The sequence below is a fragment of the Xiphophorus hellerii genome, chromosome 17 (genome assembly GCF_003331165.1).
Source record: "Xiphophorus hellerii strain 12219 chromosome 17, Xiphophorus_hellerii-4.1, whole genome shotgun sequence".
Taxonomy (NCBI): Eukaryota; Metazoa; Chordata; class Actinopteri; order Cyprinodontiformes; family Poeciliidae; genus Xiphophorus; species Xiphophorus hellerii.
This window is the reverse complement of record NC_045688.1, coordinates 13309443-13326182: the sequence shown is the minus strand read 5'-3', so window position 1 is coordinate 13326182 and position 16740 is coordinate 13309443. Positions and strand designations below refer to the sequence as shown.

General features: G+C 41.4%; 2 protein-coding genes and 1 pseudogene across 3 annotated transcripts; all 3 read left to right on the top strand.

Annotated features, from left to right (window-relative positions):
* The first annotated feature begins 202 nt into the window (after positions 1-202).
* On the top strand, positions 203-2382 carry LOC116736959 (CD209 antigen-like protein E; annotated as a pseudogene).
* Positions 2383-2899: 517 nt separating this feature from the next.
* On the top strand, positions 2900-11504 carry prdm4 (PR domain containing 4). Of its 2 annotated transcripts, none has more exons than XM_032589048.1 (12): positions 2900-3111; positions 3266-3359; positions 3512-3627; positions 4324-4512; positions 4609-5367; positions 6171-6320; positions 6820-6938; positions 7028-7113; positions 7200-7327; positions 8370-8912; positions 9461-9629; positions 11391-11504. In XM_032589048.1, the coding sequence occupies exons 3-12, from the start codon at positions 3513-3515 to the stop codon at positions 11398-11400; spliced, it is 2268 nt and encodes a 755-aa protein (XP_032444939.1). In that variant the 5' UTR covers positions 2900-3111; positions 3266-3359; position 3512; the 3' UTR covers positions 11401-11504. The 2 variants fall into 2 exon arrangements, with proteins under 2 accessions (XP_032444939.1, XP_032444938.1); XM_032589047.1 differs by lacking the exon at positions 11391-11504 and adding an exon at positions 9728-10542 and having other exon boundaries at positions 2902-3111.
* On the top strand, positions 11393-16636 carry tmem209 (transmembrane protein 209). The gene is made up of 14 exons (XM_032589052.1): positions 11393-11549; positions 11635-11693; positions 11876-12007; positions 12136-12365; positions 12445-12649; positions 12802-12977; positions 13513-13584; positions 14067-14163; positions 14246-14371; positions 14475-14572; positions 14791-14905; positions 15012-15109; positions 15438-15511; positions 15635-16636. Exons 1-14 carry the CDS (start codon positions 11410-11412, stop codon positions 15687-15689), a joined length of 1677 nt encoding a protein of 558 aa, XP_032444943.1. The 5' UTR covers positions 11393-11409; the 3' UTR covers positions 15690-16636.
* Positions 16637-16740: the final 104 nt, after the last annotated feature.

Sequence of the window (16740 nt, the reverse complement as noted above, 5' to 3'; positions counted from 1 at the left end):
TGTATAAAAGGTTACAAACTACAGATAGTTTGGATAGAGTAACTTTTCAGTCTTTCCCATTTTAAGACAAATAAAGGTGAGAAAGAAACTGGTTTGATTTGATTTTGTGACCCTTTCCAGACTAAATTAATGCCAGGGACTTTGATTTCTACCGTTTTTGAAATTATCTGACGACTTTAGATGGCACTATAGCTTTTCTTTTACATTTTAAATTGTTTGTTCTTAGCTGCTGCGACATGTAAATTTTCCCCATGGCGAGATTCATCATATCTGCCTGTCACTCTTTTTCAATGAAAACATTACATTTGAAATTACAATATTAAATCAGACCATTAAAGAAACATATTTAATACAAAAATGTGGGCTTCATGGAAAGCTCAGTACTTGCTTATAGATTATCTCCAAATGGTACTTTTAACCCGACAGTGGGGCTCGCTTGAGTGCATTCTGATTTACTAAATATGTCTATATTTTCACCTCAGAGCCTCAGTTTGGCTTACTTGCAGTTTTGTGCTTTAACAAGATGGCTGACGTTTTCATGTAGACTCAGGTTGGTTTGGATAGCTTTTCTTTCTCCATTACTGAATGGAATTCAGCATTTGAAAACTGACTGTATTTACTCATCTTTATTCAAAATTGTGATTATCAAGTAGCACATCTTATGTGTTATTTGAATTCACCAGAACTCAAAGTAATGTTGGGGTTTTTTGTTGTTGTTTTGTTTTTCCAATGATTCAGCAGCAGGATTCCTAGAACTGGCATGGAGAGATTGCCATGGAAACCATACTGCCTTGTTTTCTTTTAAAACATGCAAATTTTTGTCCTTTTAAAATCACCCGGTCAAATGTATGCTGCCAAAGTCAACAGACCAATGCCATGTCATTGCTCACGTATTTAGGAAATGGCACAAGTCTTTCCAGGTAAGGATGAAATTACAGGATATTGATGAAGGAACCGCAGATATGTTGATTTATTATATTAGCTGGTTAAGATGCAAAATGTAAAATAGTCTGTCTGGGCTGCAGAATTATTCCAAAGATCTGAAATTGGAAATTTAAGAGCTACTTTTTATTTGCACTATTTAGACCAGTTATTTTTACTTCCTCTCCACTTCACGAAGAGATTTGTGTTGATATATATCACATTGTCATGTTGTGGCAAAATGTGGAAATATTTTAAGGGCACTGCAGCTTTAGGTAGTTTGTTTAACTACATCGGGATGAACTTGATTCCCTGTTTTTTGTTTGTTGGCATGTCTGCTAACAGCTCACCTTCAGAACTTGTCCATGCACCTGGGGACCTAACGAGCAGCATCTCTAACAGGAACGGGAAACCCAACTGTTATCTTGTTCTGATCGGAATTTTGAGCGGGCTCCATGCCATACTGATATTAATCTTCATTCGCGAGTTTGTCAACAGTAAACACACGAGGACGAGACTAGAGCAGATACAGTTAGCAGTGAGCAATGCCGAGAAACTACAAAAACTCCTGTCCTCCAAGCGGCTCCACTACATCTGGGATCTTTGTAAGCGGACCACGCTGCAGTGCTCCCGCTGCCTGCCGGGGTGGAGGGAGCACGCTTCCCGGTGCTTCCTCCTGTCCAACGTGGAGAAGACCTGGGAAAATGCTCGCAGGGATTGCCTCGACTACAAGGGGGACCTACAGTAGCTGTCGTCCTGGACGCTGCAGACCAGGCGTTCCTGACAAACATGATGTTCCAGTTTAAAATGGAAAATCCCAACAGTATGTTCCACTCAGCGTGGATCGGGCTGGAGGACATGGTTAAAGGAAGGAAGCTTCTTCTGGGTCAGTGGAGACAAACTCAAATATGATGTCGTATACTGGAGACCTGGCGAGCCCAACAACACCAAAGCTGCCTGGGACACTGATGAGTCCGGTCAGGACTGCGTGTCCATTCTACCGCCGGATGAGGTGGGAATTGAGGGCTGGATGAACAGCTGGGATGACATTATTTGTTTTGGGAAACGGAACTATCTCTGTGAGACTGACGCCCTGATTTTGGCCTAGGATGGAAGAAGTCCTGCTCTAAACCAGAGAAAGAAGATAGTCAGATCAGAAAGACTGAAATGTTGTGAGGGCAACATCATGCTGTGCGGATGCGTTTGCTTTTATGAACATGTCAATCTTGGAATAAAACCTTGTAGAATCTGAAAAAGACCGTTTTGTCTTGATAATTCACAGTGTGTGCCAAGACTTAAACCATTGCTCACAGATTCTCTCCCACCAGTCTGAGAGACCTATGTGTCAATTTCTGTCTCTAATGTGCAACGCTACTACTTTGTGTTGGTCTTTTCCCATAAAATCAGAACATAAAAAAATTTGAAACGTGTGGTTAAAACTAAACAAACGGTGGAAACGTGGTTTTGCAAGTTTCTCTACAATTATGCAGATTTTTATTAGTTATATTTGTACGTTTTCAAACCTCCTACGCTATCAGAGTTGCAAAGTTTAATATCCTAACCATATTTAAACCGAATGGCGCCATCTAGTGGAACAACAGGTCATTTACTGTTAATAGGAAGTAAAAGAGAACAACAGTTTGAGATTACTTCAACATTTGTGGTTGATTTTATACATTAATAGTATATTGGCATTCGAGAATGATAATTACCCATGTAATATATAAAAACTAACCCAAACTGACACCAGGCATAATTAAGTGATAATGAATTTGCACAGATCCCTGAATATAAGCAATTGCACGTTGACATATTTTTATTAGCACTGTACTGTGGAGAGCCATTTCATATATAAACGAATAAATATAAATGTGAATAAAGATGCCAATTACTCATTTATTTATTTGAAATAAATTATTTCCCATTCTGCGGCTCTCCAAAACAACTAACCCTAAATCGACGTCAAACTGCGTGTGTGGGGAAAAAAAAATTATAATGCGCATGCGCAATAGAGGCAAAGTTGCTGTCATGGCCCCGTTCATGGAGGCGTTGTGTTGTTATGCTGTTCTATTTCGACAAACTAGCAACATTTCTGGAAGGACGCCGCTTTTTCAGCCACGCGGAGATATAGCCGAGTTTCTGTTCGGTGGAAACCCGTCAGCCTGCTCCGCTTTTATGTGCTGCGAAGACGTAAGTGTTCAAGGCTAACGCTAGCTCAAAAGCAAAACCAGAGCTGGTGTTTGTTTTTGTTTTGTTTTTTTACGGCTAACGAGCTACATTACATTGTCGCCTCTTATCGTTATTCACCAAAACGGTGATTATTATTATTCTCGTTTTGTCGCAGAGGTTCCCTGGAGACGTTCATATTTAAGCTGAAGGGGGGGAAACATGTAGCAGTCACGTTGGATTCTTAAAGGGACAGCAGTTGTTGAATTCAGGTAAGCTACAAAGGCTACACGTTCAACATGTAGTTTCATGAAGAAATGTAGACCTGGACACAGCTAAATGTGGACTGAAACATCTGTAAATGATGACTTCTTGTACGTAAAGAGGTCAAGTGGCTCGCTTGACTCTGATGTTGCCTCTTCAGGATGAATGACATGAACCTGAGTCCTGTGGGCATGGACCAGCTGAGTGTGCCCTCAGTGAGTGCCAGCCACCTGGGTCTGCCCACTTCTCCCACTCACAATCCCATTCCCACCCCAGGTATGGAAACAGTTGATCGAGTCGGAGATTGTTTGACACCCTTAAATCAGCATAAACGAGGATTATAACTCAATATATTGCCACTGTTGCCAAGAAAAGTAAAAAAATAAAATAAAATAAAAAGTATAAAATTCCGAGAATGAAGTTGCAGTAGTAAAACAAGAATATAGTCACTGCTTGCTACTGATAATAATCTGATGCTGATGTGTTGGTAGTTTAAGTGATTCCTTAGTTGTAAAATAATAAATGACATAAAGTAATGTTATGGAAGGGTTATGACACTATTCTGCTCAGTCCTTTGACTTCATCCTCATAATAATATGACTTTTTTTGTCATATTACTATGATTTTATTCTAGTTATATTTATGATTATTCTGGTATTGTTACGCCTTTGTTCTCGTACAATTTTATTTCCATAAAAGTACAACTTTATTCTGGTAATATTGTGAGTTTACTCTGGAAATATTGTTACTTCTTGTAGTATTACAACTTTATTTCCATAGTGCAATGGCTTTATTCTCGTATGACTTTTTTTCTTGTTATACTATGACTTTATTTTGGTAATATTATGACCTTTTGAAATATTATGACTTTATTCTCGCAGCATTATAGTTTTATAACTATATTCTCGTCGTTTAATTTAATGTATTTATTTCTGTCTGAGCCCTGTTCGTTCGCATGTTTGATTTTCTCAGGCATGCCGGTGGCCATCCCCAGTCTGGGCCCGTCCCTCGGCTCTCTCCCCTCTGCTCTGTCCCTGATGCTGCCCATGGGTCCTCTCAGCGACAGAGGGGTGATGTGTGGCCTGCCTGAGAGGAATTACTCCCTGCCTCCTCCGCCGTATCCCCACCTGGAGAGCAGTTACTTCCGACACCTACTGCCAGGTGGGTTTGTGATTTGTATCTGTTGTTATTAGACATAAAAACCAAACAGTAACTCATATTTCATCCCAGTATCTACGGTCTCTTTCTTTTTATAAGGTATTTTGTCCTACCTGGCAGACCGTCCACCTCCTCAGTACATTCATCCCAGCAGCCTTAACATGGACGGGACGCTGTCTGTGGCCAGCAACAACCCTTCCAGTCTGGACCCCTACAGCGGGCCTGGGGGCCCTCTGGAGCAGGGCCTGGTGCCCTTGGACTCGAGGCAGGTCAGCGGTCAGGCTGGCCCTCATGAGCTGGACTCCACAGGGCTGGCCATGGAGTCACGCGTTAACAGCCCGCTGTCTCCTGACCGGATGGGGGAGGAGCTAGCCAGCATGGACCGGGTGGTGGCGGTGGCGGTGTCCGACGCCCAGCAGCTCGGCGGAGGACGGCAGCCTCAGCCTCACGAGGGGGGGGTGATGCCTCTCCACGGGCCCCCCGTGCTGGAGCTTCCTGTGGTGATGGAGCCGGACCACCTGGGAGCCAGAGTGGGAAGCTCCGGGACGGGAGGAGCTGGAGGCGGGGGAGCGGGAGGCGGTGGAAACGGGGGGCTCGGGGAGCAGCTCCACGGGAACGGAGAGATGAACCCGAGCGTGGTGAGCGTGGTGCTCACCGGCTCCATGTCCAACCCCAGCCAGCTGGAGCCCGTGTCTCTCCACGGACATTCGGGGATGGGGCTGGAGGCGGTCAACGTGTCCTCCATCACCGCCGAGGTGGCCCTCGGCCCCGAGAACAACCTGGTCCTCGTCAACTCCACCCTGCAGCTGGAGGATCCGGCTCCCAGCAAGGAGAACATGGCCGCCCCCTGCTCCATCTGTGAGTATAAGCGGACGATTACAGACGGCTTGTTAAGACCAGAAACAATCACGCGGTTTGTACAGATGCCTGGGTTTGGAAAGTGCTTTATTTCTGTATAAAGTCCTTGAAAGTGCTTGATATTGAAACTTCATAGTTTTCTAATGAAGTGCAATCCAACGCTTTATTAAAAGCCAATGTTTGGAAAATGTGATTTACAGTTGAAACCAGGTACCTAATAAAAAGACATGCACATTTTCTTTCCCACTGTCTGAAGTTAAATCAGACATTTTTCTTGTTTTAGTTTAGGTAGAGTGACCAAAACTATTTCTATTTGTGAAATGCCAGAAAACTGAGCAAGAACATTTTTTGTAACTTTTTTTTGTATATTATGTTTAATTTAACGTCTCATTTAATTTGAGCAGGAAGGCAATTTACCTTAACACAATTTGTTTGGATTCTTTCAGTGCAATCACTATTTATTATTCGTAATCGATCATTGACTTATTGATCCGTCACTGAAATAAAGACTGTCTCATCTTTTATGCGCTAGTTATTGGAATTGGGGAATTTTTGTTAAGTTAGTGTTTCGTTCTGGGACCTGTCAGATACGTAGGGCGTGTGAGAGAGACATTTCGAAACATAGCATTTTCTATTTGTTGTATTTTAAGTGTGATGACGCTGGAGAAGTTTGAAAACTTACTTTAAAAATGCCTGAATTTTACTGTGTAAAAAGTGTACGAATCCTGAAATGAACAATTTGAAACATTCGAAGGTACATTTCTGACTCTGACATCTGCTGATCGCTGTTGATTTCTCCTCAGGGTGCACACTGTGTGAGCGCTCATACGCCTCCGACTGTCCGGAGCACGGTCCGGTCACCTTCATCCCCGACGCGCCGATCCAAAGCCGGGCTCGCCTCTCTTTGCCGCGTCCGCTCTGTCTTCGCATCTCTGTAACCGATGAACCGCTTGGTAAGAGATCAAACACCCCTTAGCTACGGCTGGGCGATATGGCTTAAAAATGGAATTTATGTAAATGTTATAATTTTAATAAATGATTTCAAAAGAAATTACAAGTGACAGAAAATATTTTCAAAAAGTGGTTTTTATTTCAAACGATTGAGTTGCGGGACAAACTATTTAGTACAAAGCTACACATTTTTTGGATTAATCATAAAGACAATCAATAATATTAGCAGAAAGTGTGTTTTTGCCAGAAGAACTTATTAAAATGAACAAGATAAAATCATTTTAATGAGAAAAATCTTCTAGAATTATAAAGGTCACTCGTAGCTGTGGAAGCAAGCGGTGCATTGATGTAAAAAAAAAAAAAGAAATCCAGATTTTCCAAAAATTAAATCTTCAAAACCAAAAATTGGATTAATCAATAAAATCGACTTATCACCCAGCCCTGTTTTAGGTTTTAGAAATTCATTTTTATTTTATCAAATGTTTCCCAACATGTTTACAGGAGTGTTTGCGCGGGACGTCATTCCTCCGAGGACCTGCTTCGGGCCAATGGTGGGGCAGCACTGCAGCAACGTGGACCTCTCTGATTGGCCAGAAAAGGACACGCCTCAGATCTGGAAGGTCTGTTGACACGCACCTGTCTAAATCCACGAGCAGTAGCGCTTTTTACGTCAAAAGTAACGAATGGAAATGCATGTCCGTCGCCGTAGATGTACCACAACAACGTGCTGGAGTTCTACATCGTGACGACCGATGAGAACGAGTGCAACTGGATGATGTTTGTGCGCAAGGCGAGGTAGATTCCCCGATCACTCCCACGCGCCGGAGGCGGAAAACGGTGTGCTGCCTTTACAAACGAAATGCAACGTTTTGGTGTTTCAGGACCCATGAAGAGCAAAATCTGGTGGCGTACCCCGCCAACGGGAAGCTGTTCTTCTGTACGTCCACAGAGATTCACCCCGACCAGGAGCTGCTCTTCTACTACAGCCGAGACTACTGCAGGCTGATGGGTGAGGAGACGACGCAGCATGTGGTTATGATTGGCTGAGCCAGTGGGGACTTATTACAGGGTTTCATCACAATCTGGGAAAGCGTGGGATTTGATTTCGGAGAAAGAAACAGTTATTATGATACTTGTCATTCTTTATTTTGTTACTTGTGTCCATCTTTTCTCCCAGGTTCAGGGTTCATATGGGTACTTGAAATCCTTGAACATGATAGAATTTCAAGGCTTGAAAAGAGCTCGACTTCTGTATAAAGTCCTTGAAAGCGCTTCAAATTCAAACCGCATCGTTTTGTAATCTTAACGCTTTCTGAAAAGCCTATATTTTTGGAAAACATTATTTCTAGTTGAAACCGTATTTTCACAAGACACACATCTTTTTCTCGCTGTGTGAATTTGATTTAGACGAAACTTCCCTTGTTTTAGGTCGTTTAGAATTACCAAAATTATTCATATTTGCTCATTTGCGCCCTCGCCCATCCCCAAAAAATGTATTTTGGAATTTTATTATTCCCAATGGCTCAAAGGCTTATTGGTCTGTGTAAGTACAATGAAGTATATATATAAATAAATTTTATAAATAAAATATATTTTAGATGTCAAACGAGGTTATTAAATTGGGAGATTTTTTTTTTTTGGGTCAAATTAGTGTTTTGTAAGGTGTATTTATGAGACATTTGAAAACTTAACACTTTGTTACATTTTAGTTTACTTTGTCTTTGCTGTAGGTTGTACAGCAAAGACGATGTCTATCACAAGACATTAAAAACAGTAATACATATCATATATTGTGTATGAAAATAAAAGTGAAATTGAAACGGTCTTCTTTAGTTCATTTGGATTATTTTTATCTCCAAAGTGCGGCAACGGAAAAGTTTGAAAACCGACCTTGAAACTGCTTTAAAAGCGCTTAAATTTTACTGTGAGAAAACTGTAGATGTCTAGATGCAGAGATGTCTCCCATTGATTCAGACAACTTTAGGTTTTCAATTTTTTTTTTAAACGAGCTCATTGAACTGAGAAATTGATGACCGTTTTTATTCTTCCAGGTGTTCCTCAGGTCCCCGACGGCCAGATCTGCCAGTGTGGCAAAGAGTGCTCGTCGTTCTCCGAGCTCAAGTCTCACCTCAACAGCCATAGCAGCAACCACAGCCATAACCAGCCTGCACACAGTCACAGCCCATCGCTGCAGGACCACGCCCAGACGCAACAGCAACAGCCGGCACCACCTCAGCAGCAACAAGAGCTGCAGTCACAGCAACACGTTCCACCCGAGGAAAAGCTTCTCAACAGCAGCTCCAGCGCCTCGTCCTCCCCCTGGCCTTGTAGCAACCCCGCCGCGGGACAGGCAAACGGCGACAGCCGCAGCGCTAACAGGAACTCCAACAGCGTTACCTCCAGGGGGAGAGGCCAGGGCAGCGTGCGGGAGAAGAAGTACAAGTGCAGCATGTGCTCTCGGGCTTTCATCACTTCCACCAAGCTGAACGTGCACTTCATGGGGCACGTAGGGATGAAGCCGCACAAGTGCGAGTACTGCAGCAAGGCGTTCAGCGATCCCAGCAACCTCAGGATGCACCTCAAGATTCACACAGGTACTGTAAGGATTTTGTCGAGCATTGAGTTACCCAGTTTCACTGAATTTTTCTTTCCTTGCACCGGGTGTCTGTGCATCCTTAAAAAGTCCTAAATTTATGTATCCAAAATTATGGTCTTAAATGTCTTGCATTTCCTTTTTATTATTATTAATTTGACATTAGATAAATTAATAACAGGTCTGGAATTTTGTCTTGTATGTGTAGTGTTTCTTTTCTTGCAAGACTGTTTTGTCTAGCAAAAAAAAAAGAAAGTTTGAGCCACACACAGACATTGTCTTTACCTTCTGTGACTCGAGGCAGTGGAGGCTACCGCTAACTACCTGCTAACACATCCCTTGCTGGCTGGCAAGTTTTTCTGCCTCTATGTGAAAGTGCAAATTTATTGTCCGTTGGCTGGATAACGCTTGTTTTCGTCACTGGCTCACTTCTGATACTAACCTTCGTTTAGGGTAAGGAAAGGATGTTACAGTTGAGTTATCCTTCAGTGTAGCATCAGTAATAACTGCAATCCTGAATACATCGCCTACCTTTTTCTGTTTGGACAGGTCAGAAGAACTACAAATGCACAGTTTGCGGGAAGTCGTTCACTCAGAAATCTCACGTGGCTTCCCACATGCTCATCCACACCGGCGCAGAGAAGCTCAAGTGTGACCTTTGCGACAGATCGTTCATCAGGAAACAAGATCTGAGACAACACATGTTCTCTCACACCAAGTACGTGTTGTTTTCTTCATTGTTGTTTTCATGTTTTGTTTTTTTTATATTAAATACCTTGTATATATATATATATATATATTCCTATGTTTTGATAGTGAGCGCCAGATTCAGTGCACAAAGTGCAACAAGCACTTCCTGAAAACCAACCACCTGAAAAAACACATGAACTCTCACGAGGGCAAGAGAGACTTTGTCTGCGAGAAGTGCCACAAAGCTTTTCTTACTAAATACCACCTCACACGTCACCTCAAGATCTGCAAAGGGCCCAAGAGAGACAGAACCACTCGAAAGGAACAGAACGTTTTCAAGGAAGAGGAGGAAGAAGAAGAGGACGAGGAGGACGACGACGACGAAGAGGAGAGAAGAGGTGGAGACGAACTGAATGATGAGGACTATGGTTTAGATGTTGGAGGTTATAGCTCTGAAAAGTCCCTGTCCCCTCCTCCTTGAAGACAGTGCCTCTTGAGATGATTTTATTTATTTATAGTATTTGCAGTACTATTACTTACTTATCTGATTTACCGCATACTTCTAAAATGATCTGTCAAACCGATGCCACATTTTATAACATGACATAAAAATTCTTTTCATTTTCTTTTGCCATATTAATGCTGCTACAGTATTTGTCGTATCTGTAAAATGATGTTTCCTATGCCCAACTTGTTGTTTAATATCTATTTTTCCAGCTAGATTTTTTTATGATATCCTGACATGGTGGGAACTGTTATCCTATTGGATTTGCAGGAATAGCCGTTTTTTACTTGATGATTTAAATTGTTGTATGTCCTTGTTACGTGAACTGTTTTGTATTAAATCTGTCATTTTGCTTGTGCTTCCAAGAATGCAGATAAAGTTGTCATTTATCAGTTGGTTGGTTGATGGATTTGTAATAAATGACATTGGACAACAAGCACATGCCACAAATAACTAAACACCAAACTGACATTAAATCATACCAGTTTATTTAACTATAAAACTGACTTTTCCTCTGAATATTTACATTCATTACACTTGTCTGTTCTTAATTTTAAAAGTAGAATATTTTTTTATTAACCCAAGTAGATATTTGAAAACATGATCTCCAAATCGAGGGCTCTTTGTCGCCCCTGGTTGGCACTTTTCTCACGTCCTTTGTTAGCTTTTGTAATATTTTGTAATAGCTTTGACTATTATTTTATAATAGTCGAATTTAATTTTAATATTTAACTTCATTTCTGACTATTACCCCACGTAAACTGACAGACCTGTAAAAATACTGTATTTAAATACATAATTTATTACAATATTTTAAGTACCAGTAAAAATACTATATTCTCTTAAAAAAAAAAACGCATTCAAGTAAGTTGCAGTAATTCTACCAAAAGCTCTTACTATGAAAACCCTGTACCGGAAGTGCTCATGAGACTTCCGTTTAGAAATACAAAAATATTCAGCGCCGCTGCTTTCATTCATTTCAGCGTGGTATGTGGTTTGTTGCATTTTTCACGTTCTGTTTCTCATTTTTTGCCTTTGTAAACGGCTGTTACTTTTAAAGATAACGGAGTTTTAAAGTAAAACCAAACTTCTGGAGCACTGTTACCGTTGTTTTGATTGTTAGCTAACCGTTCAGCTAACAGCTCTGCTGACATTCATGTTCCACAGCACTATTTCAGGTCAAACTACTTTAAGTTCTGTAGCTAAATAAGTTAAACAAGTCCGCGTACTGTTGCGCGAAGTTCACGTTTGACTTCTTTACTCAATGTTTTTAACTTTTTCCAGCCTGGTCTGAGTGACAGCCATGCTGACCCCACCGCAGGAAGGGATGCCCAGCATGATAGACAAGGCGCTGAGGATGAGGAGGGAGGAGCAGGCTCGGCAGATCGTTCTCGCCTGGGCTGTGCTCAACGTCTCTTTAGCTGGCATGATTTACACGGAAATGTAAGAAATCATAGCTGTGAAGCAATATGTAGCATTTTCTGTAGCTCATCATCTTTTTGGCTGTGTCTTTGTTACTTCATTGTAGGTCAGGGAAGCTGCTGAGCAGGTACTACAACATCACCTACTGGCCAATCTGGTACATCGGTGAGATTCCACTGCACTGTTTTTTTTTTCTTTCTTACAAAATAAGAGCGCTGCTTACCCATCGTCTATACAAGGGTTTCTTAAATTAGGCCTCTAACTCCAGAGACGCTCAAAATAAATTCCTAAAATTAAATCCTACACCTAAGTTCTTGTTGTGTTTTTTTTTCTTCATGTTCTTGCAGAACTGGTCCTCGCCTCTCTTTTCAGTCTCAATGCTCTTTTTGACTTCTGGAAGTATTTCAAATACACAATGTCTCCGTCCTCCATTGCTGTTACCCCTCAGCAGCATCACCTTCTGGGTCTGAGGAACACAAGTACGTTTCTCTTGACGTCTGCACAGAATTTCAGATTTTGGTTTTGCTTTCTGCCTAGTAGTTGTTTTTAAGCTGTCTTAATACCGTTATCAGAATATTGAAGTGACTTCTTGTCACTTCCCTTGCAGATATCCAGCCCTCTCCTCCACAAAAGCCAGAGAAGAAAGAGACTCCAGCTCCCACCCAGTCCTCTCCGCTCCAGGGCCAGAGTGTGCTGAGCTTCAGTCCCTCTCGCCCCGCCTCCAGCAGCCCCAAGTTCTCCCCGAGCTGTACACCGGGTTATAGCCCCCCTCTGGGCAGCCCATCCCCACCAAGCAGCGCAGGAGGACCTTTTACCCCCTCAGTGGCCTTTGGAAAGGTGCATGTTTTTCCAGAAGCCAAGGAAAACAGAATGCATCTAAATTAGTGTTACATATTCTACGTCGTCTGATTCCTAGGTGCTGAACTACAGTCAGTCTTCAGGCTCGTCTCCCTATCAGAACAGCATTGGGTCAGCAGAAGGCTCTGGCTTGAGAGCTCGGTATCGCACATCTCCTTCGGTGTTTAACTCTCCAGGAAGCAAGGAAGACTACATGGAGGATCTGAAGAGTCTCGAGCGGTTCCTGCGTTCCGAGGAGGAAAAAAGTCACCGCAGTCAACTCGGTGGGAAGGAGTTCTTCGGCTGAAACCAGTTCCTTTTACACATGAACTGAAGTTTCAGCAGAGTACCAGTCGATGTGCTAATAATCTTTCTAAGCTTAATTTCATATATATTTTATGAACGTATATTTTCTGTTGCTTCATTCCATCTGCAGGCAGTCCAGAGTCCGTGTCTCCAAGCCACAGCCCTACTTTCTGGAACTACAATCGTTCTGTGGGAGATTACGCCCAGAGCTTGAGGAAGTTCCTCTACCAGCCGGCGTGCCGCTCTCAGGCGCCGTCGGCGCACAAGGACGAGACGGACCTGGGTTCTAAACACGCTGCAGAAGAGGTCTATTTTGTTGATTTTATGTAATACACTAATGCTGTTTTGCAGTTATCTTCAGAAGAACCCGATTAGTTAAGAAAAAAAGGCTACCTGTGTGCAATTTGCATTCACAATGCACAGAATCAATATTTTGTGGTATCTCAATACCAACTTTTGTACACATAGAGATGAAAATGCTTCCCTGTTATTTGCAAACGACTCCAGACTGTTAGAATGATAGGAAAAAACATTTTTGAACATCTATTTTCAAGTTATGCCACATTCCTAATTGGATTTAGATCTAGGCTTTGACTAGACCCCCACATCACTATAATTCCACCACCTTTGTTTATGTTGTAGCGAAAATCTGAGATTGTACTGAGATTAAATGAAAACACAGGTGGACATAATTTACCAACAAGATGCCTTCTTAATATGTTTGTTGCACTGGATTTCATTCAGGGGAACCAGATTAAATGTGGCTAAATAAAGATGCGGATTTTAATTTGTAGAAACAATCATGGAACCGTGTATATCCCTCCAATATCTTTATATTTAGGTGTGGGCCAGAATCACCACCAGCAGAGCCGTAGCGGATCACGTGGACAGCTGGACAGCCAAGCTTAGAAATGTGAGTCCTGATGTTTTTCACTGGACGTCTTTCTCTGTATGCCAGGGTGTCTGCGCATCCTTAAAAATTCTTAAATTCATTTAAAAAGCAGGTTGACCTTTAATATGTTATTCCCAGGTGCTAAATATTGTCTAAGCGAAACTATTAAATTTAATATATTCTATGTATTTTTTCTCTCTTTGAGTCGCACTCAGACATCTTAATTGCTTCTGAGAGTCGAAACGTTTGAGGCTACCGCTAATTAGCTGCTAATATACTCTTGCTAGCTAACGCGCTAACATGGCGTCTGTCATGGTTAAGTGCAAATTAATTACCAGTTGGCTGGACGAAGTTCGTACATTTCTGTGGAGATGCAGGCCTCAACGTCTACTCGTAATAGTGTTAAATTTGACAGAAAACCTGTTACGTCCTTCATAAAGTCTCCAGCGCTTGACTGTAAAAAGCAGACGTCAACTCCGACTAAATAACATTTGTGTCCGCAGTGGATCAGTGACACCATCTTGGTCCCTCTGGTCAAAGAAATCGACTCTGTCAACAGCCAGCTGAGGAGGATGGGCTGTCCGGAGCTCCAGATAGGAGGTTAGACCAGCTGGAAATGTTTAATAACTGTTGGAATTACTGCAACAAATCTGCTAGCAGCTTTCCCGCTTTCCTCCACTAGAGGCCAGCATTAGCAGCCTGAGACAGGCAGCACTGATGAAAGCTTCCTTAATCCCCACGCTGACCTCTATTGTCCAGTACCTGGACATCACATCCAACCAGGAATATCTAGTGGATCGCATAAGAGGTTGGTTCTACTATCCAAATTGTGTCTTTTTTTTTTTTTTTTTTTAAATTGCCGTATTACGCAGAAAAAACACACCAGTGTGTATACGTTTTTATTATTTCAGAGCTGTCTCACAGTGGCTGCATGAGCTCCTTTCGCTGGAACGGTGGCGGTGATCTGAAGAACAGGAAGTGGGACACGGATCTCCCGACCGACTGCGCCGTGAGTCTGCGTCCAAACAAATATGAATGAATTGTCACGATTGCTCAGATTTTTTCTTTGTCTGTTATTTTAGTGGGTGTTTAGAACTCTTTGTGGTATTTTTTGAATCTCTCTCGCCTTCTTGATGTTAAACTGGCACTCTCTTAACGTGTGTGTCTGTAAAGACTCTTTGCGTTGCATCAATACAAAATCTTGCTTTTTTTTCCCCTTCATCTCAGATCCTCATGCATATGTTTTGCACATATTTGGACTCCAGGCTGCCCCCACATCCAAAGTACCCAGATGGGAAGACTTTTACTTCTCAGCACTTCAGCCACACTCCGGACAAACCTGGTGAGAGCTGGTCTGTTAACTGCGAGGGAAACAAAACTATAAAAACAATCACAACTTTCCTGGTTTCTTTTTTTGATACCATTGTCTGTGTTTTTAACTCCTGTAGATGTTACCAAAGAGAACCTCTTTTGCATCCACCAAAGCAGCACCACGCCCCCTCACTACCAGCTTATATACCAAGGACACATCTATAGTCTCCCTAAGGTGACTGAAAACAAGATATATTTTTTTTTCAGAAATGCTAAATGTTTATTATGCTTAATTTTATTTTGTAATTGTTTTCTGTGACAAATAAGTGTTTTGCAAGTATTTCAGTTTCATTCAACACTGCTTGGGATTATGACCTTTTATGGTCCATCACATCAAATCTCAAATGAAATAAAGTGATGTGTGTGGTGTAGTGTGGCAAAACTATTTTAATAAGTTTTTTTTCCCAAAGCATATTATATATTTTTCTGGCTCAACACATAATTTGTGGCTAACTAAGAACACAGTAGCAGTGAGATGAAACCCATCTTGATTTCTGTCACAGGGAAGGAACAACCTATTCCACACGATCCTCATGTTCCTCTATGTCATCAAGACCAAGGAGTCAGGGATGCTGGGGTGAGCTCGTTTTGACATATTTATCATGTATTGTGGCTAATTCTTGGATGTTGTATTCAAAACTTTACTGGTCCTATGTTTTGGATTGGTTTTACTGTATTCACGTTGATTTTGTTTTCCTAGGAGGGTAAATCTGGGCCTCTCTGGAGTGAACATTCTCTGGATATTTGAGAAGTGATGCATCGTGTTTTAAAAGCAAAAAAATGGCTGCAAATGGTGTTTTATTTTCTATTTTATTTTCCTTCCAGTTCTTAAGCTGCAAGGATCAGCTTAAGAACTCTTCCAGGGTTCTTAAGCTCAACCCTAAACAGTTGTTTTGCTTTGAAAAGAGAATTGCATGAACAATAATGGACACTTCCACTTCTGTAAAGATAGATGCTGTATTTTCGTTGACTATTTCTGTTACATCTTTTAGACCTGATTGATTATTTTTTTTCTTCCTGATTGTCATTTAACAGCTTGGCAGCCTTGTAAATTATATACCTCAAATGTATCTGAATGATGGCAAAAAAGGGCTCAAACCCACTTACCTGAATGTAAATATTTTTATTTCTTGTAAGCAACTTGCAAAAAGTGTCACTGGTTTGCTCATTGTTCAGTAAAAACAAAAATGCCTTGCAGTGTCAAGGAATACTGCTGACATCTACTGGAATCAACCTGGAACCATGAATTTGGAGTAGATGCAGCAGTGCGACATCAGAAAACTTGAAATGCACTGTAAATCATATGTTTACTATGATATTGAAAGGCTATAATGCTCCAGGTGGGTATGGAAAAACATAAGATGTGCTTTAGAGAACTGATAAGTGACCTTTTGACGTGATTTTAAATAAAAAAAAAAAAGTTATCAATTTGTTTCAACTTCCTTATCATTCACTGCTGTTCCAAGTCTTTTGCGCAAAATTCTCAAAAGATGTGTTGACTGTTGCTGTACTAAAATGTTTTCTCTATCCTGTTATGTATTTTAATGCCAAACTAATCCGCATGGTGGCAGTGTAGCTCCGTTTTCCGGTTTGACCTTACCGCTGTACTCGTTTTGTAATGATGTGCTGCCACAGATGCTCTGCGATGCTGTGCCATGTAGTAACTGACTTAATCTGGTGGAAAATACAGCCGAGCAATTCAGTGGGTTGATCACATTAATTTGTGGAATTTCTTTTTTTTTTATTTTATTGAGAACGTGTGAGCTTATTGTATCTTATGGCGAACATTGTATGGGAGATTATTTT